Source organism: Protopterus annectens, chromosome 13.part0 (assembly GCF_019279795.1).
Source record: "Protopterus annectens isolate FY-2018-M chromosome 13.part0, PAN1.0, whole genome shotgun sequence".
Lineage (NCBI taxonomy): Eukaryota > Metazoa > Chordata > Ceratodontiformes > Protopteridae > Protopterus > Protopterus annectens.
This window is the reverse complement of record NC_056747.1, coordinates 1290452189-1290476975: the sequence shown is the minus strand read 5'-3', so window position 1 is coordinate 1290476975 and position 24787 is coordinate 1290452189. Positions and strand designations below refer to the sequence as shown.

At 40.0% G+C, this 24787-nt stretch overlaps 1 protein-coding gene across 4 annotated transcripts in view; it reads right to left on the bottom strand.

The window, feature by feature from the left end:
- The window catches only part of SNX11 (sorting nexin 11), a 518381-nt gene that overhangs the window by 107119 nt on the left and 386475 nt on the right, over positions 1–24787 (bottom strand). For all 4 annotated transcript variants that reach the window (XM_044055316.1, XM_044055318.1, XM_044055315.1 and 1 more), the window contains 2 exons: positions 18639–18739; positions 12268–12366 (listed from right to left, as the gene is read on the bottom strand). In XM_044055316.1, the coding sequence (XP_043911251.1) occupies positions 12268–12366; positions 18639–18739 (200 nt within the window). The remainder of the gene's footprint in view (positions 1–12267; positions 12367–18638; positions 18740–24787) is intronic.

Here is a 24787-nt window from a genome sequence, read left to right as displayed (position 1 = left end):
TGTAAAAAAAATGATGTAATGGGAATCAGGACTGCAATAGCAATTTAAACAGAGAGAATCAGAAGGCAGTAAGCATTTTTGTCTTGATCATTCAACTCACAGCACTGTCTTGCTCATATGTAAGTTATCTTAGACTTGTGTTTTCTTTTAAAATAGCTAGGAACTATATTAGTCTAAGTGTTTTTCTGTGATGTCAGAACTGTACTACTGAATTATTTTAAGTATTTCTGTGTGATCTCTGAACTCTTGACTAGCAGTAAGAAGTATTATCTTGTGTTTTTATAATTTATTACATATTTTAAAACCTTTCAACTGTGGCTGTTTTGTGTAGAGATAATTTTAGCTCTTAAGAGTACTTGCATGCCTTTGGTAAAATTGTACAAAGCCACTTTAATAGCTTTAGCCCTGGTCTACACTACCAATTGGATAATAATATTGCACAGTAATAATTGGGGACCCTTTTAAGGGCCTTTGAGTAACTGATAAGTATTAGTGGGTAGTGGTAAGTGGAACTACAGTGTAGTCTGGGAGAAAGGGGAACAGCTGGAGAAACTGTGCCAGCCTTCCCAAGGTGTGTCTGTGTGGTTGTATAAACTCTTATCTCAAGGTGCATGTGTGTGTGTATGCCAGCTACTTGGGCAGGGACACGAAGCACTGGTTGGACAGAGAGGGTGCTAGAAGTTTTAGCTTGCCCACTAGGCAGAGATCTGGACCCGATAGCTGTGCCAGCGGGGAGTCTTATTGAGGGACCTGGAGAGCAAGGGAGCGACCAGCCCTGGACTGACTGTGATCTGTGTGTGCTCTTAAGGGAAATTGCACTTTACTGTGTGTATTTGTTATTCTTTCCTCATATATGAGATGCTCTCTCTGGTGTTAGTGGTGAGGATTGTGGCTCCTTAATTGCTGGGCCAGGGCATGGGCATCACAGTTATCATAGAGGAAGCCTGACATGGAGACAAAACATCACGTAGGATCTCACAAACCCTTTGATGACACAGCACATAGGTAAACCCTTGCTCGGATTGTATTATGTAAAGGCACGGAAGCAATGACCACTATAAGGGAAAGTGATAAAACATGAAAGGAACATTCCAAGAAATTCCTTCATTTCCCAGACATGTCCCTCCAACAGAAGGTAGCAGCTGAATTATCTGGTGGTCTAAGGATCACCAAAGGAGCAGAAGTCTTTCCAATGGCCATAGACCTATGTGGTGGTAAGGATGCAGACTGTGAAGAGCATCTAATGAAAAGGCTGAAGGAAATGGACTGGATTGGGGTAGCATGGTCTGATGCTGCATGGATGGTTGAGGGTAGTACCTTTGAAAATGACTCACTAGGGTAGTGGTTCACAGCTTTAAAAAAGAGAATGTTCCTAGCAAAACCTATCTAGACCCAGAGAAGGAACCAAGCTTATAGTACTTTATAAAGGTATGTATAGGGGTCCAAGTTGCTGCTTCTATAATACTTCTAGAATCCAACCCTTTCCCAAAAGCAATAGAAGAAGTCAAGGTCCTGGCAGAGTGGGCCTTAACCCAGCCTTGAATAGTTTTACTGTGGTGAGTACAACAAAAAGTAATACTCAGAAAACCATTTGGAAATAGTCTGCTTTGACAAAGGTTGCCCTTTCTTCTTGCCTTCACAAGAAAAGAACAACTGATCTGAAGATCTGAAAGATTTAGTTCTGTCAACATATTACTCGAGTATTCTGTGGACATCCAAGGTTATGGAATATCCTTTCTTTCTCACTTTTAGATTCAGTAAAGAAAACAGGGAGATGGATAGTTTGGCTTAAAGTAAACTTGGATACCACTTTGAGAACTAATCATTCTTTTATGCCTAAAGAAACTCTGTTTATAATGAAAATTACTTAAGGTTAACTCACTACATGGGTTTGCAACTCAGATACTCTTTAAAGTCAGAGCAATCAGTAAAACAGTTTTCCTTAATAAGAATCTTACATCAGCCAGATTAGCTGGTTCAAATGGAGCAAGTGTTAGTTTCCTTAACACAAAATTAAGATCCCATGGTGGGGCCACAGGTTTTCTTGCAGGTCTCTTATGCAAAACCCCTTTCCAAAATTTTGATATGAGAATGCATTGAAAGAGTAGATTCCAATGGATGACATATTGAAATGGTCATAAAATGAACCTACATGGATGAGTAAGAAATGCCACTGGATACTAACTCACACAAATACTGAAAAAATAGAGTACCCCTAGCCATGAATGGGTGCTGGTTAATGTTGTTGCCACAAACTACAAAGGCTTTTCTATTAGCTAATGTATTATTTTCTAGGAGCAGGATTTCTTGTACCCATTACTACCTGCTACACAACCTCAGTAAGCAGGTAGCTAACCAGAATTTAGACCCTATCATCCAGGCAGTCAGCTGAAACTGATAATGGTCGGGGTGTATCAAACACCCCTGTTCTTGTGTGAATAGATCCATTTTATGAAGAAGCTTGTGGTAATTGCCCCTGGCCATTTCCAAAACAAGGAAGAACCACTGCTGCCTGGGCCAGAAGGGAGTCACCATAATGATCTTGGGGGATTCCTTCTGAATTTTTAGAAGTACCCTGAATATCAGTGAAAAGGAAAAGCATATAGGAACATTCCTGTCCAAGTAAAGGAAATGGCATCTTTCTTCCAGGCTTTCTTGCATGGAGTCCTGGAGTAGAACCTTGCCAGCTTATCTTTTAGACAGAAGGCAGACAAGTCTACTTGAGGAACTTCCCACAGATGGCACAAGTCTTTTAAAAACCCCAGTCTAATCTAGTTTCCATTCATGAGGGTCTGTCCTGGTCCTGATTCACCTGCCTTACACACAGTTTTGCTCCAAGAGAACATAGGATGCCTGTAGAGTAAGACTGTACTGTGAAGCCATATCCCAAGCTAGTCAGCAAAGGACATACAACCTGGCTCCCCCTTGCTTGTTGATCTACCACATGACTGTGGTATTGTCTGTAACAACCTGAAGAGGTCCAGGGAACCAAAACAAATTCAGAGAGTTGAGTGCCTTGATCACGGTAAGCATTTCTTTTATATTTATGTGTTTGCATTTGTCCTTGGTGTCCCAAACACTTTGCACTTTTATCCCTCCTGAAACTTTTCCCTAAGAAAAGTACGAGTTGTCTGTGGTGACCGACAGCTTTGAAGCAGGAAGGGTGACGGGAAGACCTGGGTTTAGGGAAATTTGCTGGCTCCACCAAGTGTTTCCTCTTCTGACAAACCCCAGCACTGGGATTTGGAAAGGAAAGGAAGGTTGACGCTGGGACCACAAAGACATCTGATACCACTGTACCTTTCTCATGTGGAGTCTTGCCAGAGATATTATGAGTATCACAGATGCCACAAGACCCAAAATCCGGAGGTATTCCCTCATAGTGACCGAAGTCTGAGCAGAAAACCTTTGAAATACATGTAGATATAGGTCTATTTTTTATTCTGTGGAAGAAAAGCTCTTTGAACTGAGGTGTCTAGCTGACACCCCAGGAACACAATCCTGAGTGAAGGAGTCAAAAAGACTTTCGAATGTTATCTTAGATTCCCAGCTTGTGTAAGAGACCTTTCACCCAAGTGAGATATTCCTGGCACTATGAAAAAACTCTGTAAAGATAAGAAAGTCATCTAAACATGGATACCCTGCAGTCTGTAATGTGCTATGACTGGAGCTAGACACTTTGTGAACATTCTCGGTGTAGTGGATAATCCAAAGGTAATGCAGAGAACTGATAATGTGCTCCAGATGCACAAAACCTTAAAAAAAACACCTGAAGTTTGGATGAATAGGGATGCAATGGTAAGCATCTTTTAAATCTAGTTTTATCAGGAAACTTAAATGAGGAAGAGATAACAAGTTGTGAAGTGACAGCATTTTGTACTTGGGCATTATCACAAACAGGTTTAGGAAAGAAAGATCCAGAACTGGCCTCCAAGTATTTTCTTTCTTTGGCACTAAAACATCGTTGAATAAAAACCCTTCCCAATCTGGGAACGAGAAATTAGTTCTATCACTCCCTGAGACAGCATGTATTGAAGGACACAGGGAAACAGGAGTCTGCTCTGGTGGCTGAGGAATTGCCCCCTGGAAAAGAGGGATTGCCTTCCCACAGCCATCTGTAACTTTGATTAACTATCTTCAGAAACCATTTGTCTGAAACTATCTGTTGTTGAAAAGAAAATTGTAGATTCTGACTTTCTGGAAGGGAAAGGGGCTGACAGAATAGCAGGTGGAGAACAAGGTCCCTTAAATAGTCATTCTGACTTGTTGGACCACCTTTGGTTTTGGTGGTTCCCAAATTCTTTTTGGAACTCCTTGCCATTTCTTCTTAAACATCTGTTTACCTGGATTTTGGAGAGACTTAGTTTGTTTTTTGCTGAAACTGAATTAAGGATTAGAGAATCCTTTAGAAAATTTGGAAAAGGAGAGCTGAAAATCTTAGATATTTCCTGTTATCAACTTAAACCTTTCATTACACTTTTTGATAACTTCTTCAACAGAGGAACCCAAAACTAAATATCTATCCAAAAGAAAATTTAAAATATAAATTTTCACATCATCTAAGAGGCTCTGGGAATGCAGCCAGGTAAATCTCCTTAAAGTAATACCAGTAGCTATAATCCTGGAAAAGGTACCACCAGAGTCATACACACACTAAACAATGAGTTGTGACAAGAGGACACTGCAGACAAAACATTCCTCATACTTGCACGATTAGTCAGAATAAACTTTAACACATGAGTCAGACAGTTCAAAATTCTGAAACTCAAAGCTGCAGAAGCATTCGCATTGCCCCGTACTTATCAATAATCTTCCCATCCTTGTCAGAAAAGGAGGAATTGGAATTAACCAAATGTTTAGAAGCGGGATTAACTAAAGCTGCAGTAGCTGGGTCAGATTTGGTATAATTGCATATAAACTTGTAAGAATAAGGAACTTTACACATTCTATTTGCCTTTTTAGGGGTGGCTGGCTGACTATCAGGAAAACTGCAGGCAGTAACACACACACACACACACACACACACACACACACACACACACACACACACACACACACACACACACACACACACTCTCTAAGGCTGTAGGATCTGGAAATTCCTTCTGTAACAGTTCATAGTATTTTCTGACAGGCTGAGAAACCTAGGTGTTCTTCCCACTGAAAATACTAGCACATTCTGGAAATAGTCTCAGAGAAAGATAAACCCCACAGGCAGAATCAGAAACCAAGTCTTCCTCTGAATTTAAATTGGAAAAGTGAGGAGAAAACTCAGTGTCTGTCTCTTCATCTTCTTGTCTAAATTCAGAATCTTGAATCTCTTCAGGAAAAAAAGTCTCTTTACTTTACCAGAAACCACATGAAAAGGAGGATAAATAGCCTGAATCACGCTCTGAGCCAGACCCAGTAAACTACTCCTGTCTAATGAAATTTGAGGAGTAGATGCATATTTAGTTTTCAGATTCTTTTTCACAGGAAAAATGGGGCCAACAGTGTTATTAATGGCAGCTGCAGCTTCCCCAGGCATGTTCACAACATTCTAACTAAACAGGACAAACAGGAAAGCCTTCTCTGTTCCCTCTCCCTGGACCACAAAAGTGTCTCTCCCTTGCCCACGGAGGGGACCCCAACAGCCACAGAGGGCATGCTAACCCCCAGTCCACAGTGGCTGTAAGTGCTACACCAGAAGGATCCAGGGTAAAAGATGACTGGTACGAGGAACAAGCTATAGCCACGCCAAAGTCATCCACCTGCAGCTGAGCTCAAATACTAGCTTGCTTTCATGGCAAAGGCTGTTTGTGTAATGTTTTTTTTTTTTTGGTAGCTATAAGAAGGACCAGAGGAATCTTAGTTTGTTCCACAGTCAAGCCGAAAATGGTGCCCCTTTCCCAGGGAAAACAAGCAGCAAGACAAGTAAAAATTGTAAAGTTTTAAAAAATTAACTTTTTTTCAGACAAAAACACAATCAAAAGCACTTTAAAATACTTTTTCAGCCCCCAAAAGTAAAATGTTTTTCAATTACTTTAAACAACTTTTAAACTGACAGGAAAAATGTGCTCCCATTTAAAAGTACAGTCAAGTCTCATGACAGTTCATTAACACACAAACTCCAAGCTTAAAAATAACTTTCCTAAACAGAAAAGTATAATAAAACATTTTTTTTTTAATTTGGAACGCTTTTCCTCAAAGAGAACTTTTCTGTCCAGCAAAGCAACAGCACAAGCTGTCCATCAATTCTTGAAGGCCCACAACTGCAAGAAAGTTCTGGTGTCTTGTTAGTCAGCTCAGCTTGTGTGCCTTACAGTTTGGGTATGTGAAAGGGTACCCTGAAGCTATGGAAGCTGGCCGTCTGTTTTATCCTTGGCAGGATATAACCAATATAGCTGCGGCTACTGCAGGAGTGATCAATATGCTAAACATGGAAGTTGCTCTTAATGGAGGAGTTTAAGCACCTTGAAATCTTATTCACAAGTAATGGCACAGGCAAACAAGAGACATACATGCAAGTCCAGGGTAGCATCCACAGTCTTGTGAGTGATAAATTAATCTTTGTTGGTGAAGCAGGGGTCAAGTTCTAAGACAAAGTTGTCAGTTTACCCATCAGCCTCCATTATTATCCTCACCTTTGGTTAAGTAAGAGACCACGGCTTCTAAAGTATGAGATAAAGGCACAGGTATCAGAACTGAGGCTTCTTCCCAGGGTCACTGGGCTTAGCTTACATATTGTTTGTTTGTTTGCTTATAAACCAGGTAGGTTGATCCAAGTATCTGTTCCAGCCATGAGCTGGAACAGCAACATAAACAATGTACAAACGCATAAGCAACCAATTCATAAGTAAGAGATGCGCAGGTACATGAAAATACACATTCCAGATAAAAGTTAGCAAAGTAATGATGTTAAGCAGCTTGTGAGATTTGACAGAAAAGAATATCTGATTGTTTGTATGGTTCAGAATTTGTATGCATCCATTTTTGACATGCTTTTGGCAGCATTATTTTACTTCAAAATATACTTTTACTACTGTTTTAAAATTTCTAGGCTAGGGCCAGAAGGAAAACATGGGGTTCTTATGAGCGGGTAAAGGCATCAGTTTTCTCTGAATTGTGAGAAGAGTGCAAAAAAATGATTAAGGTAAGGAAACCAAGTCAGTGCAGCACTAAGGAAAACTAAGTCAGGGAGAGCAGCAGGCTTAGAGGAGGTCACAGCAAATGTGATCAATATCTTGAGTGACTTATAAACAATCTCTTCCTTCTTAAGACAAAGGCGAATCCAGATGACCAAAGAATAAACACTCTTGTGCCACTGTAGAAGAAAAAAGAAGAGGACATTCATAACTGGGAAGTACAAAGGTAATAACCTCCTCACACTTCATGAAAATGTTGGCGAGAGTAACTGATAAATGAACACCTAGTAGAGTAGAAAGTAAGGTGAGGAAATGGGCAGCTGTGATTCATATCAGGATGCAACACAACCCTCCGACTGTTTGCAGTGAGACAAAGGGGAGAAGAAAGTGGAGACCTACCTGGGCATTCCAACACTTGGAGAAAGTATATGATAAGGTCCCAAGAAAGCTGATTTGGACAGTCTTGTGGTGGTTAAAAGTCATGGAGCATTGGTAAAATTAATAATTAATGCAGGATGTGTGCAAGGGTTCAATGATATTAACATGAACAGTGTTCAGACTCACAGAGGGGTTCCCAGTGGGAGTGGAGGTGCATTAAGTTTCAGGTCTAAATCCATTGCTATTCATACTGGTAATGGACTAATTTAGGATAGTCAGACTGCACAGATCAACAAAGCTGCTGTATGCACATGATGTTTCACTACAAGCAGACTCCAAACAAAACCTTCAGCAAATGACAAGAGATTAGAATGTAACAGTGAAGGCATGAAGGCAGGTTCCATGACAGCAAATGGTGGAAATCAGAAAAAAAGCTGACAATTGATAAAATAGGGAAAATAGTGGAAGAGATTAACAACCTAAAGTAACTGAGTGGGATAGTTAAGGATAAGGGAAGCCTGAATAACGAGATCAAAACTAAAACTGGAGGCGCTGAAGCCAACAGACAGAGACTGTCAAGGTAGAAGAATGCCAAAGAAGCTGAAAAGTAAAGTAATGTGTACAGAACCGTGATGCAAACAGTGCTTCTCTGTGGAGCAGAAACCTGAGCAGTTAAAGAAGCTTGATATGCTGGAGACGAAAAGCCTGAGATGCATACCTCTCAACTGTACCAGATTACTTGTTTTTTACCGAGTTTTGGGGTCCTAATAATGGGGTGCCATGATTCCAGAGTGGCACCCCTTCATTTCTGAATTTTTCTCTGCTTAGTTTTTTTTTTTGAGCTGACGTCATAACATGTGCGATGACGTCAGCACCGTCGGGGCTACCAGCCTGTCAGAATTGAGCTCAAGGGCTCACGTGCACACATTTTGGCTGGCTCAGTATTTCCAGCTGGCTCTTGCTGTTCAAATGATCTGCAAGCAGGAAGGAAACAGTGGGACTGTGAGGTGTGAGCAGGGTGCATTTATTCTGTATTCTGGTGAGCAGGATGAACAGAAAGGACTTGGCTGCAAGTAGGAAAAATGCTTATTTATTCAGAAAGGACTGCTGTATTTATTCTGGCGAGCAGGGTGAACAGAAAGGAGTGTGTGTGTGTGTGTGTGTGTGTGTGTGTGTGTGTGTGTGTGTGTGTGTGTGTGTGTGTGTGTGTGTGTGTGTGTGTGTGTGTGTGTGTGTGTGTGTCTGTGTGTGTGTGAATATTTTTCTAGCAATTTTTACTTTGAAGTTTGAACTAGGGTCCGTTATGTTTATGTACAAGACTGTTTAGTTCTTATTCTTCTTTCAGTCTTGCGAATGGTCCAGTAATGTTTTTCTAGTACTGATGTTAGTTTGAACTGTGCTGTGCTTACATGTATTATATTATGTACGACGAGAGAGAGAGAGACAAAGTTTTTTTCAAGTGTATTGTCTGCACTGCTACTTCCTTTGCAAATGGCTCAGTTGGAAAGAGTGTGTACTGAGTGAGAGCTGTTAATTATTTTGTAGTTCAGACGAGAGGGTTTTTATGTATTGCAAGTTTGCACTGTCTGCTGTTACGAACACAAAATAGAAGCAGTCCGTTTTTATTTCTTGCATTCTGCTAGTTCCTTTGCAACGGGCTCAAATTGTTGAGTGTACTGCACGTAATCGTATTACGTGAGAGATGTTATTAGTTTGAACTACAGTCTGGTAGTTTTGTTTTCCTGCTGTCTGTTTTTTTATTTCTTGCATTCTGCTAATTCCTTTACAAAGTGCTCAATTGGAGAGTGTACTTCACATGTTCCTTTGCAAAGGGCTCACCTGGAGGGTGCTAGTTTTTATTTTCCTACCATTATTACTGAAGGGTAAGGGGCTATGAATGTAGTTCAGGGGATTGTTTTTTTATTTTTTTTATTTCTAGCATTCTGCTAGTTCCTTGAAAATTAAGTGAGAGCTGTTATTAGTTTATTAGTTTGTAGTTGAGACGAGTCTGCTACTTCCTTTGCAATTAAGTGAGAGTGAGAGCTGTTAGTTTATTATGCAGACTGTTATTAAGGACACAAATACAAACGTGGTCTGTTTTTTTAATTCTTTTAGTTCCTCTGCAATTAAGTTACAGCTGTAGTTCAGCGTCTTCTTATTTCTTGCATTCTGTTGCTAGTTTCTTTACAATTGAGAGCTGTTAGTATATAGTTCAGATGGGTCTACTAGTTCCTTTGCATTTAAGTGAGAGCTGTTATTAGTTTATAGTTCAGATGAGAGGTAGAGCTTTTTTCTGCACTGCTGTTATTAAGGGCACAAATACACACGCATTGTGTGTGTGTGTGTGTGTGTGTGTGTGTGTGTGTGTGTGTGTGTGTGTGTGTGTAATGCCTGGTAGTTAGGATTACCCAGACTCAAACCCAGTATCTTAGGTACAAAGAGCAAGAGCCTAAATTCCCCACCCATACTACCACTCATGGTTCAAGGAGTTTCTCAACTGTCCAAAGTTTCATACTTTTGGTCTGTTCCTCTTAAAATCTGTGGTTTTCTGGCAAATCAGTGAGGAATGAATTCACTAAATAACCATTTAAGTTTGCATCTTCCTATCATCCCCTCTTGCAATATTACTAGCTTATTATTTTTGTAATGTAACATAGGCAATTTATTCTTCAGCGGCAGCATGAACTTAGATTGTAGATGAAACAATGAAATGTAAAGTTTTTTGATAGCAGCAACCTCTTCATTAGTTACAGATCTCTTTAATGTGGAATTATTTAGATGACTTTTGCATTTTCTGGGAATGTAGGTTGCAATGCTTTTTCAATGAATGTGAGTTTCAAGAGCAGAGAAGCTTTAATGCTAAGTCTATTTTCATTGTGAGACTGTATTGCTTTGTTTAGCGGATGTCGATTAGTGTTTATGTTATAAAATGTAAAGCAAACGTTTTGCAATAAATAAAGTATAGCAAATGACTAAAGAGTGTTAGCCGTGGTGGTTGGTCTGTGTTATATTTTTTGGCTTTAAAATACAAGTTTCAAATGAAATCCAAATAATCATTGCAGAAGTAATGCAGTATGCACATTAGTGATTATGGTAGATGGGGTGAAATAGCCAAGTAATGGGACATTCCAATGGTTACAGGAGGGAGGGCTATGTATGGGGGCCCCATTTAACCATGATTTTGTGAGGGGGGAAGGGCAGCAAACTGAAAAGTCCCAAGTGGCACAAACCACAAACTCTAGCTACGCAACTGATCAGTAGGTCATGGAGAATGACTTTTGGAGGTCCTAGCAAACTATAATATTCTTTTGCTAAGATTAGAATATTGCCTATCATTAAATGCCCTACTTTTACCACAAAACTCACATACTGCAAGTCACCAAAAACAAAATCCTAAGTTTCATCATCTTTTCCCTTCCCAGTGAACATCATTGCTACACATTTAAAAAAAAAATGGTTACAATTTACTACAGGGTCTGGGACCATATTTTTGTTCTGTTCTTCAGTTTGTGTTTGAAAGGTGGTATCCCACAATTTCATCAGAGTGGGCAGGGTTACATACTTATGTATGCAAATTATATGTTAATCAGCGTACAGATTTGTACCTATTTTTCATGGGCCTTTGTCCAGATTTTTGATGTTTCCAGGTTGAGAGGTATGCTGAGATGGGAGCAGGGGTGTAAGGTCAGACAAAGAAATGAGAATGTCAGAACAGAATCCAAAGTAGCCCAAATTACAGGGAAGGTCAAAGAGAGCAGATTACAGTGGTTCTGTCAAACGTGCAGGAAAGCAGCACATAATCTGGTAAAGATGATTTGGGAGAGACAGCAAAGAGGAAATATGAACATCCAGCCAAGAGACTGAAGACCTGAGACAGTCAGGCATCGAAGAAGGGAGGAGAGTGGCACCGAGTTGAGAGAAAGACAGTTGATGCGACACCCTGACCCCCATGACCCCATGTGCAAAAATGGGCAAAAGGGGTTAATGCTGATGATAATGATATTTTCTTGTGAGATTTGCCACATAACACCACCTCTGTCAGCATTTTTTACAGTTTCTGACATATATATATATATATATATATATATATATATATATATATATATATTTTTTTTTTTTTTTTTGCAGTGCTGTTTTACTTAAAATATGTTGGTGTTTAAAAACTTCTAGGATAAGGCCAGAGAGAAACAAAGAAATCTCTGGATTTTCTTTCTCTAGTGCCAAAGGACATACTTGTTTTTGAATTCTAAAAGGAGTTAAAAATGGCATTTTTATTCAAGGCAAGAAAACAGGTCAAGGTTTTCTTGTAGTGCAGGTGTTCTAATTTTCTTTAGCTCAGCTATCCTATTAAGAAGGTGACAATGTATCTACCATAAATTTATTTTTTGTACGGTCAGTAAGCTGACTTGTAAACAATCTCTTCCTTCTATTAAGACAAGAGCAAACTGGAAAAGGTGGGGGCAGCCAACTCATTGATAGAAAGTGTGCTGCTGATGCAAACACAGTTGTTAGTCAGAATTAAGTGCAGTAATTCGCAGATAAGTGTAAATGGGTAAAATTTTGATGCACTGTATTCTGCTCAATAGCCACCTCAGGTCACCCATGAAAATAGGCACACGTCTATCAGGACCAACTCAGCCAACAAACATATGAAGAAGGCATGCATACTTAAAAATAAAAAGTACTATTGACTATTGAAGTCCAGCTCAAAAAAAGACAGTATTATTATGGAAGCTTTATTTAATAGCTAATGAAGTGTACGTACTGCTCAAGGAAATTCTGCAGCCCTTTCCTCCGTTTCTCAATGAAATCACTGTTGCTAAAACTGTAGAAAGGATTCTTCCCAGGGAGTTCTGGCACATTTCTGGAAAACAGAGGGGGACAGAAGATACAGTTACACAACAGTTAGAAAGTCAGTATAAAAATAAGTAAATAAATAGATGGATAGATAGAGAGATAAATAACAGCATCTGAAAATCATGGACAGAAGATGCAGTTACACACCAGTTAGAAAGCCAGTATAAAAATAAATAAATAAGTAAATAAATAGATGGATAGATAGAGAGATAAATAACAACATCTGAAAATCATGTGTAGTACATGCTTTACACTGACCTCATTATACAACAGAAATAATAACACAGAGCTGGCAGCTCTATAAATGCACTTATTTCAGCATTAGTGAGTTGTACATGTAACTGCATGTTGGATCACCTTTAATTTATGGATTGCATACCTGCTGCTGTAGTTTTAAGGGTGGTTACTGTCTTACTTATATCTACATTTATCCTCTTAATCAGTCTTTAAACCTTCAGGCTTAGCTATTCCTGTCCATCAAGACTGGTGCTGCTTCTTTTGACCTACCCTGTGAAGTCAAATATCGTATTTAGGACTCAAAGATTATATGTGCAGCCTGAAAAAAAAAAACAGGTTGTGTGCGTCACTGTGTGGCTGTCCATTACAAAACATTATGTGGCTGTACACAATACAGTATTACGTGATTTCCCACCACATAATATTACATGGATGTACACCATACAGTATTATGTGGCTGTACACCACACATTATAACTTGGCTGCTCCTCATACAGTGTTATGTGTACCCAGTATCACATGGATGCACCTCATACAGTGTCATGTGGCTGTGTGGCTGGACACCATACAGTATTACATGGCTGCACCTCATACAGTGTTATGTGGTTGTGTGGCTGTATGCCACACAGTATCACATGGCTGCACCTCATACAGTATTATGTGGCTATACACCATACATTATCACATGGCTGCACCTCATACAGTGTTATGTGGCTGTACACCATGCAGTATCACATGGCTGCATCTCAGAGAGTATTATGTGGCTGTACACCATACAGTATCAATGGCTGCACCTCATACAGTATTATGTGGCTGTGTGGCTACACACCATACAGTATCACATGGCTGCACCTCATACAGTGTTATGTGGTTGTGTGGCTGTACATCACACAGTATCACATGGCTGCACCTCATACAGTATTATGTGGCTATACACCATACATTATCACATGCCTGCACCTCATACAGTGTTATGTGGCTGTACACCATACAGTATCACATGGCTGCACCTCAGAGAGTATTATTTGGTTGTACACCACATAGTATCACATGGCTGCACCTCATACAGTATTATGTGGCTGTACGCCATACACTATCACATGGCTGCACCTCATACAGTATTATGTGGCTGAACACCATACAGTATCACATGGCTGCACCTCATACAGATTTATGTGGCTGTACTCCATACAGTATCACATGGCTGCACCTCATACAGTATTATGTGGCTGTGTGGCTGTACACCATACAGTATCACATGGCTGCACCTCATACAGTATTATGTGGCTGTATAGTATACGACCATACAGCATTATGTAGCTGTGTGAACGTACATCATACGATATTATACAGCAGTGGCTGTATATCATACAATACTGTGTGGCTATGTGGCTGTACATCATAGTATTATGTTGCTGCATGACTATACATCAAATAACACCTCAAAATATGAATTACATGTCAAGAGCTTTACAGACACTGCAGCAGACTCCCAGCAGCCCATCAAAGGAAGTGAAAAGGATTGAGAACCAAGATACCAAGTACACTGGTATAAGGCACCGATAACACAACATTTCATAATGAAGGTTTGTGCTGACCTGTATGCAGCAGGTCTGTACATCTTTTAGAGATGATTCTCAAAGAAAAAAGTAATCTCATAACCACATGCTTGTTACAAAGCCTTATTAGATGTGTATAAGAAATTTAACTAAAATGGTAATTTGTTTTGGTTCAGCAAAGTACATTATCAAGTTTAAATCAAATGTTTTTACCCTTTTTTTCATCAGGATAAGTGAAAATGTACTGTTTTCTTTAGAGTCTGTTTCACTCTCTTTTGCTATGGAGTTCTGTGCTCCCTACTATTTTAACTACCACCTTCTGTTTCACCTCTTATGCCACTCTAATCCTGCCTCCCAAGTCAACAAATGATCAAACTAAACTAGCAGTATCTTTTTCAGGACTAAGACTAATAATTAGTCAGACCAGCTCAGAAAACTTGCCTGGCAACCCCAAGTCCTGTCACTTACCCATAATCCTCCACACCTAAAGACACCTCTCCAAATATTTCAGAACCCGTGTAAGGCAGAGCACACAAAACAAGAAATAAGCAAGCTCGTAAGCAGAGCAGCATCCATCAGACCCCTAGTCTGGGGGAAAAGGGGAGAACAGTCACTAACAAGAACCCGCCAATGCAGATCTATCACTACAGTAACTACAAGAACCCGCCAATGCAGATCTATCATTACAGTAACTACAAGAACCCGCCAATGCAGATCTATCATTACAGTAACTACATGAACCCGCCAATGCAGATCTATCATTACAGTAACTACAAGAACCCGCCAATACAGATCTATCATTACAGTAACTACAAGAACCCGCCAATGCAGATCTATCATTACAGTAACTACAAGAACCCGCCAATGCAGATCTATCATTACAGTAACTACAAGAACCCGCCAATGCAGATCTATCACTACAGTAACTACATAACTTTCATATCTGTAGTTGCGAGTTCCACCTCTGTCACCTCTAGAACATAGGCCCAAGCTTATCCACTCAGGTGGATCCTCGTGGAAGACCACATCCAGCTTAGACCATCTCAAAAAGGTGTTCAGAAACTATCAAACAGCAGCTGCACAAAAATATCATGCACAAATACTTTCCTATCATTATGAGGATTAGAAATTTCAGATAAGGATTTGTCATGCTTTTGATAGCAGAACTACAAGCAATGTGAAAGCCAAACAGCTAGGGTTGCCTTTGACACTACATTATGGTACCCAATATTTGGATGAAAATGAAACAAAAATTTGTGAGTCTTTACTTATGGATTTCACCCTGTCCAATTTAAATCTCAGATGCCTGTGAACATCCACGCACTGCAAACGTTGCCTTGTGTTTGGCATAATTAAGGAAGAATAATGGAAGTCTGAGTGACTGATTTATATTCGATTTAGTGGCAATATTTAGCACAACGGAAGGGTATGATGTCATCACCACCCTGCCTTTACAACAAACTAGACACGGAGAAGAAACACACAAGGACTGTAACTCTGAAATCCTGACCAACATGAAAGCAGCCAATAAAAGAGAGTCTTCCAAGTGAGTAGATGTAGTTTGAATGAAGAAACTGATTTAAATGGTGGGAGTGTTACCTTTTCTAGAACCAAGTACAGGTTCCAGTATAGAAAGGAAGACAAAGCAGGAACATGCATCTTTGGAAGTTTCCACAGTTTTTGTGAGGAAGAACAGGCAGAATTAGATCTACACTTTACAGTACTATCCTATTATGCCTTCTTCCATCCCTATATATACTCACTCTTTTACCTCAAATCATTTCAATTCTTTCACAAAAGCATCATATTGTGCTTTCTAATATATATGTTAGTCTAGTTTGTATAATACCATTGATTCTTTGATGTACAAATTTTGTTAAAATTGCTAAGGTGTCATCTCTTTTGGTTATTTATATTTGCAATGTGTACTTTTATTGTTGACCTGTACTCTGTAATTTTCTTGTGGTATAATGTTTGTTTTTCATATTGTTGGAGCTTTTCTCCCCAGGCCTCCACTGAAAATGGACCTGTGTCCAGTCAGACTTTACCGGTAAACAAATGTTAAATAAACAAATAAATAAATAAATATGGTGAGACTAAACAGCAGTGTCCTGCACTGAAAATGAATGTCCCCCCACACACAAGCAAAGGGACTTCCTAGACTCAGTGGCAAACCTAATATGCTGGCATGCATCCTGAAGGTCCTCTTTCACACAGAGGAAAAGGATGAACTGCACCATGTCCAGCCTAAAAGGCTCCTTTACAACTTACTGGTTTTGACTATTCAGGCTAAGTATGAGCCTGGGTCCTTAGTCTTTCTCTTGGTACTAAAAAGACCCCCCCCCCCCGGTAAAAGCAATGCCTATTCTTATCTTATGGGACATCCTGTACTGCTCTTATCTGTAGAAGATTCTGGGTCTCTACTTCTGCCACAGTTTTTTGGTGAGGATGAGATCAGGGAAGAAAAAAGACTGCAGTTCTGGGGAACAAGAAGAAATGGAGCAGACTTTGGATACTATGTTCTGTCTACACCTGTCACAAGTGACTACCTTCCATACTGACAGGTGGAGGGATAGATTACCTCAGACTACCTCCAGGGAGGAGCACATGGGCAAGGTCCCATGGGTATGAATGCAGTCAACTACAGGAAGGACAACAAGAACTCGTGGTTATGCTGCTGAAACCTGTCTCCCCTGGGAGCATGGGGATTGTGAAAATGATTGTGCCCTATGCCACACTTTCAGAACCTCTTAAGTTGTGTTGTTGGGGATGTGGAGAAACAATTTGTGCTGGCTCCACGTTATTCTAGAAAATGGGTAATGTGAATCCTGAAATTTCACCTCAACCTTTATCAGAGGATTCCCCTCCCCCTCTCGCTCTCATTCTTTCTACAGATGGTCCAAAGTTCAAAGGTTCATCAACCGAATTGCTCATAAATTCTGCCTTATGCTCTTAGCAAACACTCAGGTGGAGATATACAAGGTACATGTCAGTAAAGGCTGCATCAGCTGCCCTAGTTAAACCACCCACCACACTATGAGTGAATTGACTTCTCTATTAGCTAAAGACTTGATAGCTGCCTGCTGGAAGTCAGCTTGGTCTTGAGCTCTGAATCTGGCAGCAATGTCAGAATATGGGTGGACTGTAACTCAGTTTAGCACTCTTAAGGAAAAGGCTTCCCTAACCTCTCCACAGCTGTTGACTCACTGTTGGATGGACAACAGTCTTGGATTATGGCTTTGTAGCATTCTTAAATGCAGCTGAAATAATAAGAAATCTCACCACTGGGTTCTGCAACCAGGTTGACCAGTTCTTGGATGGTCATAGGGTCTTGTATCATTTCAGTACAGATGCATGGCCAGAAGAATTAGGCAGAGAAGGTATTCTCGGGCACCAAGCTGTGGCGTAAGACACCTAGGACCACATCACAAAGAATGCTTTCAACATATTTTAGTTCAGCTAGATGGTGATCGACATACAGGGCCCAAAGCATCCTGAGGAAGACAGCCAGGGTGTCCAAACCTCTGGTTCAAAAGTGGCCGAAGAGATACTGTCTGAACACTAGACTGGGGAGTGTCCAATGAAGCTATACCATGCACATGCTTAGACACAGGACCATGTAAAACAAACCTGACATCATCTAAAGCCTTTTTATTTACATCAGTAACTTTAGGTTTCTTAGCCATGGCAGTGACTTCTTTGTGAACTCAATGTCCTTTTTTGGCAGGGTGGGATATAGTTTAGCACTGAAGGGTGAAGATTTGGAAATCTGCCTAAATTTTGAATTTTAAATTTTAAAGACAGTTTGCCTAAATTTTTGGAAATCCAATCTGGCTTTTCCTTCTCTAAGAATGGAAGGTTTGAAGGGCACAAACATGCTGCAATCTACTAAGAAATGAGCTTCTCAAATAAATGTTTAAGCAGCTAGTGTGTTTACTGTGAAGGGGATCTTATAGGTGCCATGGTTTAGTCATAAAGGTAAGGGGCATGGGTAGCCCAGGAAAGTTTTGTGACCCGGGGTAAGTCCAGTTGGTATTAGTCCCAGAGGTGAATGAGATGAAACTCCCTGTGACAGATGTAAGTTTCTTGTATTTTCCACATACTTCTATAATAGGGCTTCTGTCACAAAACAACTTTTATATAGCAATTGTTTTCTCTCCTGCTTCCACAGACTAGCTATGCCTTCCTTGTACACTCTTCAAGCATTTACCTGTACTTCTAAACTAAAACCTTTCTAAAATATTTTCTTACGATGAATACTGACATCTTTGAGGGAAAGATACAGCATAAATAATGGAAAAAAGATAGAAAAACAAGTTTTAGTCCAGAGAACAGGAAAGTGAAACCATATTAAGAATGACTAAGTTAAAGGAGGAGACCGGTTACTTTACACAGTATGATTAATGAACAGTGGCATGACAGAAAACAAGGAAATAAAGAAGGCAGAAGTATAATCAAACCGCAACTGTCAGAATTTACTTACACTAAGCCGGCGTTCTTCTGCAATTTTTTCTTCAGCCAGTCGAATTCACTGTAGCGTCTCCGGACACATGACATCTTTGCAGTAAATGCCTTGCTATTTGTCTACAGATGGGAAAAGAAGAGCATTTAATAACTACAACCATTGTAACTTCAGTTCTACCTGAAACAGTGTCAAATATAATTCAGTTTTCCCTGTATGCTGTAGCTTTCAATGCATGGAAAGTACAAAACAGGAAAGGGCCAGCAGGCTCATGCAGTTTGTCCATAATTTAATTAAAAACATGCCAGAGAAGCCAACAAAAATGGTCACTGCCTAAAATACCCGAAAAATGGAGCTGTCCTTACTCTGGTCCACTTTGCAATTGTCAAACATAATATCCGTCTTAAGTCATCCAGAATAAATTCCTTTTATAGTCCACCAGCTCATTCAGGTGTACGTGGCAAACGTTTACCACAGTCTCGGTAAACAAATGCTTTCTTACTGAAAGAAAGCATTTCTTTCTTCTTTATACTTGCCTTTCACCTTTGTCTAAAAATTATACCTTCTTTCCCACACTTCATTACTGTTGCCTGTTCTGATTCCTTTCATCACCCCACCGACCATGTCCATATACCTTCTTTCCTGCAAAACTTAACTGATCTCAGGTTGTTGCCATTTCTTCACTCTGTAAAATGTCTTCATTATGTCTCTAAGTCCTCACTGCTAACTTTTAGAATGATGTCTCTAGCTACCCACATCCTGCAGGAATGCACACTATTTTCAGCCATTACTGCACTGGCTTGCTATGTTCCGTGGATTAAATTAATAGACAGGTGTGCAGTGGTGTAGCCAATGGATGACTTAGATGGCTGTGGCATAAGGGAGAAGCCAGGCATGTCTATAAGGAAGGAGTGTGCTGCTTGCTTACAGCCTACAGTTACCTAAACCCACAGTAAAATAAAGGCTAAGAGGATTTTCAGTGATGATAACACAAGGATCACTCCATTTGTTATAAAGTGGACTTCAGAATGCAAGGATCGCTCCATTTGTTATGAAGTGGGCTTCAGAATGCAAGGATCGCTCCATTTGTTAAGAAGTAGGCTTCAGAATGCAAGGATCGTTCCATTTGTTATCAAGTGGGCTTCAGAATGCAAGGATCGCTCCATTTGTTATGAAGTGGGCTTCAGAATGCAAGGATCGCTCCATCTATTATGAAGTGGGCTTCAGAATGCAAGGATTGCGGCATTTGTTATGAAGTGGGCTTCAGAATGCAAGGATCGCGCCATTTGTTATGAAGTGGGCTTCAGAATGCAAGGATTGCTCCATTTGTTATGAAGTGGGCCTCAGAATGCAAGGATCGCTCCATTTGTTATGAAGTGGGCTTCAGAATGCAAGGATCGCTCCATTTGTTATGAAGTGGGCTTCAGAATGCAAGGATCGCTCCATTTGTTATGAAGTGGGCTTCAGAATGCAAGGATCATTCCATTTGTTATGAAGTGGGCTTCAGAATGCAAGGATCATTCCATTTGTTATGAAGTGGGCTTCAGAATGCAAGGATCACTCCATTTGTTATGAAGTGGGGTTCAGAATGCAAGGATCACTTCATTTGTTATAAAGTGGGCTTCAGAATGCAAGGATCACGCCATTTGTTATGAAATGGGCTTCAGAATGCAAGTATCACTCCATTTGTTATGAAGTGGGCTTCAGAATGCAAGGATCATTCCATTTGTTATGAAGTGGGCTTTAGAATGCACGGATCATTCCATTTGTTATGAAGTGGGCTTCAGAATGCAATGATCGCTCCATTTGTTATGAAGTGGGCTTGAGAATGCAAGGATCACTTCATTTGTTATGAAGTGGGCTTCAGAATGCACGGATCATTCCATTTGTTATGAAGTGGGCTTGAGAATGCAAGGATCACTCCATTTGTTATGAAGTGGGCTTGAGAATGCAAGGATCACTCCATTTGTTATGAAGTGGGCTTGAGAATGCAAGGATCACTTCATTTGTTATGAAGTGGGCTTCAGAATGCAAGGATTGCTCCATTTGTTATGAAGTGGGCTTCAGAATGCAAGGATCACTTCATTTGTTATGATGTGGGCTTCAGAATGCAAGGATCACGCCAGTTATGAAGTGGGCTTCAAAATGCAAGGATTGCTCCATTTGTTATGAAGTGGGCTTCAGAATGCAAGGATTGCTCCATTTGTTATGAAGTGGGCTTCAGAATGCAAGGATCGCTCCCATTTGTTATAAAGTGGGCTTCAGGATGCAAGGATCATTCCATTTGTTATGAAGTGGGCTTCAGAATGCATGGATCACTCCATTTGGTATGAAGTGGGCTTCAGAATGCAAGGATCACTTCATTTGTTATGAAGTGGGCTTCAGAATGCAAGGATCACTCCATTTGTTATGATGTGGGCTTCAGAAAGCAAGGATCGCGCCAGTTGTTATGAAGTGGGCTTGAGAATGCAAGGATCACTCCATTTGTTATGAAGTGGGCTTCAGAATGCAAGGATCGCGCCAGTTGTTATGAAGTAGGCTTGAGATTGCAAGGATCACTCCATTTGTTATGAAGTGGGCTTCAGAATGCAAGGATCGCTCCCATTTGTTATGAAGTGGGCTTCAGAACGCAAGGATCGCTCCCATTTGTTATGAAGTGGGCTTCAGAATGCAAGGATCACGTCATTTGTTATGAAGTGGGCTTCAGAATGCAAGGATTGCTCCATTTGTTATGAAATGGGATTCAGAATGTCTCTCCAACAGTACTTGAAGGATTTAAACCACAGCACATCTAAACAGTCCAAATGGAACTAGTTAGGAAACTCAGGGCTCAGCTATAAGTCAAAAGCTCTTCTTTCGCAGCTACCAATGGGTTACATAAATCTGCTGATTACATAATTTATCCATGCCCAGAACAGCTGCAGATAGTGAAATGCTGCAATAATCCCAAAATACACAAGTAAATACACAAGAGTAGATGGCATTCTCGAGTATGAAAAAGCTGAAGTGATTTGAAGCACAAAACTCTGTGATGATAAATGAGACAGGTACAGTGCTGGGACAGAAAGCAAAGTAATATGTGGGATATGGCATCATGGTCAGCCATGGAGTATACCTTCAATTAAAAGGGAAAATGCAGATGGGCTTTGAGGCCTGTCATGAATATAGGATACATTCTCCAAAACCAGAATATAATGTTGTATAGGAATCAGATTTAAAAATAAGGTCACAGCTGATGCACAGAAGGTAGGGTTTTGTAACAAAATCAACATCAGGAGAGACTACAACTACATACCACATTTTCTCTAATATAACAAAATACCTTAAACTGGTTCATAAGCCCTTAAACAGCATGAACAGCTGGATGAAAGATGGCAGTGCATAACACAAGCAAACGACACTCGGACATGTCTCTATCAGACCAACATGACATACGATAATACAGGACAGAAGGAAAGTTTATTTTCAAACATCACCATAGACAACAAAAATATCTTCGGTCTTCTCCTGAGGAGACATTTATTCTAGAACAGTTCAAGAAAATGCTTGTTAAGTAAGGTATTCACTATCACTGACTTCTCTAAACTTCATAGCTGTGCATGTCTGAAAGGCTTAACATAACTGTGTTCTGAAGCTACAACTCTTGTGCACACCCAAACTCCCTTTGTTTAAAATGGATAACAGTTCATTGCAGTTTTAAAACTGCGTGCCTTTCCATAAATCAGTTGTACTGGTTCTGAAGCATCCTTTCAGGACAGCAGGGTGAGGTTACAGAGCAGCAACAGCCATTCCCCCTCACTGCCTTCCTCATGGATCACTGCTAAGCCCTCCAATTTTCTCCACCACTCTCCACCCCCTGCCGTACTGTTAAGTGCAAGCCACACAGTCATTGGAAAACGCTTTGGTGGGTCCCCTGCAGAAGTCAGACATCTCTGACTTGCTGAACACCACATATCACTGGAAATGTTTGCACAAGAAATGGGTAAGTACAGAACTAGTAGTAATTTGATGAGCTGTGTTAAGATCTCTGCACGGGGAGCAGGAGCCTATGTTACTATTATCTTGTTCTTAGTAGTACAAATCTAGTTATCGCATGCCAACAGGGGTATGGATAATTCTGTGAGCCTGTCATCACTAATACCACCATTCTCAAGGTGGAAAAAAAACAACCAAAATGGCGCAGAATAAATAAATGAAACCACAAAACAAAGAATTCCATTGAAGCCAGTAAAAGAAAGTCTCCAACATTGGTCTGGATTAAGTAAGCACTTTTGTTCATTTAATATATCCCTGAATTTCTTCAGAGATAAAAAGACATAATCAGACCTAACATTTAAATATGGCGTTATGACATCATAAGACCCACTTGACCCAATCAAACAATCTTGTGAACAGCTTGTAAATGTAAAGAAACACTGTATCTAAAAACATACTTAATGAAACAAGTAATGTACTCATGCAGTGAAACTATGAAACAATAAATGTATCAAAATTATACTGCTCAATGCTCTATTCATTGTTTAATTAGAAATAGACTTTTGAACAACATAAAATCATTCCACAGTTTTTGTGCTAACAGAATGCATTCTATATTAGCAGAATCATTGAGCCCAGGAGGATTATCTGTCCTTAATCGTATTTGCCAACTGGACTCACAGCATTCTAGCAGGACATTATAGTGTCCAACAAATTCATCCAGACTCACTGAATCCAGTACAAAGAACTGAAAATTTCTGAAATTTGGACAAGTGAAGGAATGCTTAGCGAGAGTGTTAGCACTGTCCTTTTTCTTAATGGCTAAACTGTTTATACACTGTCCTAGTGCTTCCTCACAGTTTTCCTATGTAAACTCCAGAGCAGGAATCACAGATGGCCAGGTAGCCCCCTCCCAATCACAGGTGGTCAGGCAGACCCCTTCCAATCACAGGTGGTCAGGTAGACCCCTCCCAATCACAGGTAACCAGGCAGACCCCTCCCAATCACAGGTGGCCAGGCAGACCCCTCCCAATCACAGGTGGCCAGGCAGACCCCTCCCTGTGAATTGCAGTTGTACATTTATATTCAAACTGCTTGATAATGAAGTGGCAGTGCTTACATTTTCCACACTTGTAGCTGCCAAAGGAGTTTTGTGTGCTCAATGCTCTTCTTTGCTGACCCAATAAGGATTTTACATTCTGAATCCTTTTATAAATGAAAGGGGGACCTGCATTTAGAATCTTAGATAAATCTGCATTACCCAAAATAATCTTCCAGTTTTCTTTTAATACATCCTTGATGAGATACATGTCACTGGTCATGGGTATTGGGAACACTCTACTGTATTTAGACAGTGAATTGCTGGTGTTAGTAGACATTGTTTGCTTATCAAAATCAATTTCTCAAAACTAGTCTAACTTTATTCAGCCTTAGTAAATGCACTTCTGAAAAAAATTTATTTAGCCAATCCAAATCATAACCTTTTTGTATAACCTGTGTTTTAAAAAAAATGACTTATTCTTCAAAGATCAACGTCCTCACTAGTGAGCTTGCGGAGTCTTATAAATTATCCTTTTACAACCGTTTTCTTCATGTGGTAAGGGTATAGACTTATTTTGTGCAGGTATTAGTTTACAAAACTCTTTTCTACAGATTTTGCTTGCAAATTCAGTGGTGCTTCCTTCTAGTGATAACATAATATCCAAGCAGTTGATGGTCTCCCAAAAGATGCTAAATTGTACATTAAAAAAAAAAAAAAGTGCTGGAATTCATGAAGTCCTACAGTTTGTTCAATTCTCTCTGTCTGGTCAGACCAAGAAGAGGTCATCAATGAATCTTCTATAAAAGGCTACTTTCTCAAACAAAACATGGGATATCAGGTACACTTGCTCCCACCAAGCCATGATCAGGTACACAAATACAGGTGCCACTTTTGAACCCATGGCTACTCCCGAGATTTGCTTAAAGTATTTGCCATGAAACACAAAGAAGTTGAACAAGTACAACTTCTAATAATGTGCAAATGGTGTGGGGATCATATTTCCAAAATCCAAATACTGGGTGAGGTAACATCTCACAAATTTGAAACCAGTCTCCTGCTGGATGCAAGTATACAAGGATACTATGTCATAGGAAACAAGGGTGTAGTCATCATTAATATCTTGAATTTCACTTAACAGTTTAAGTGCCAAGAA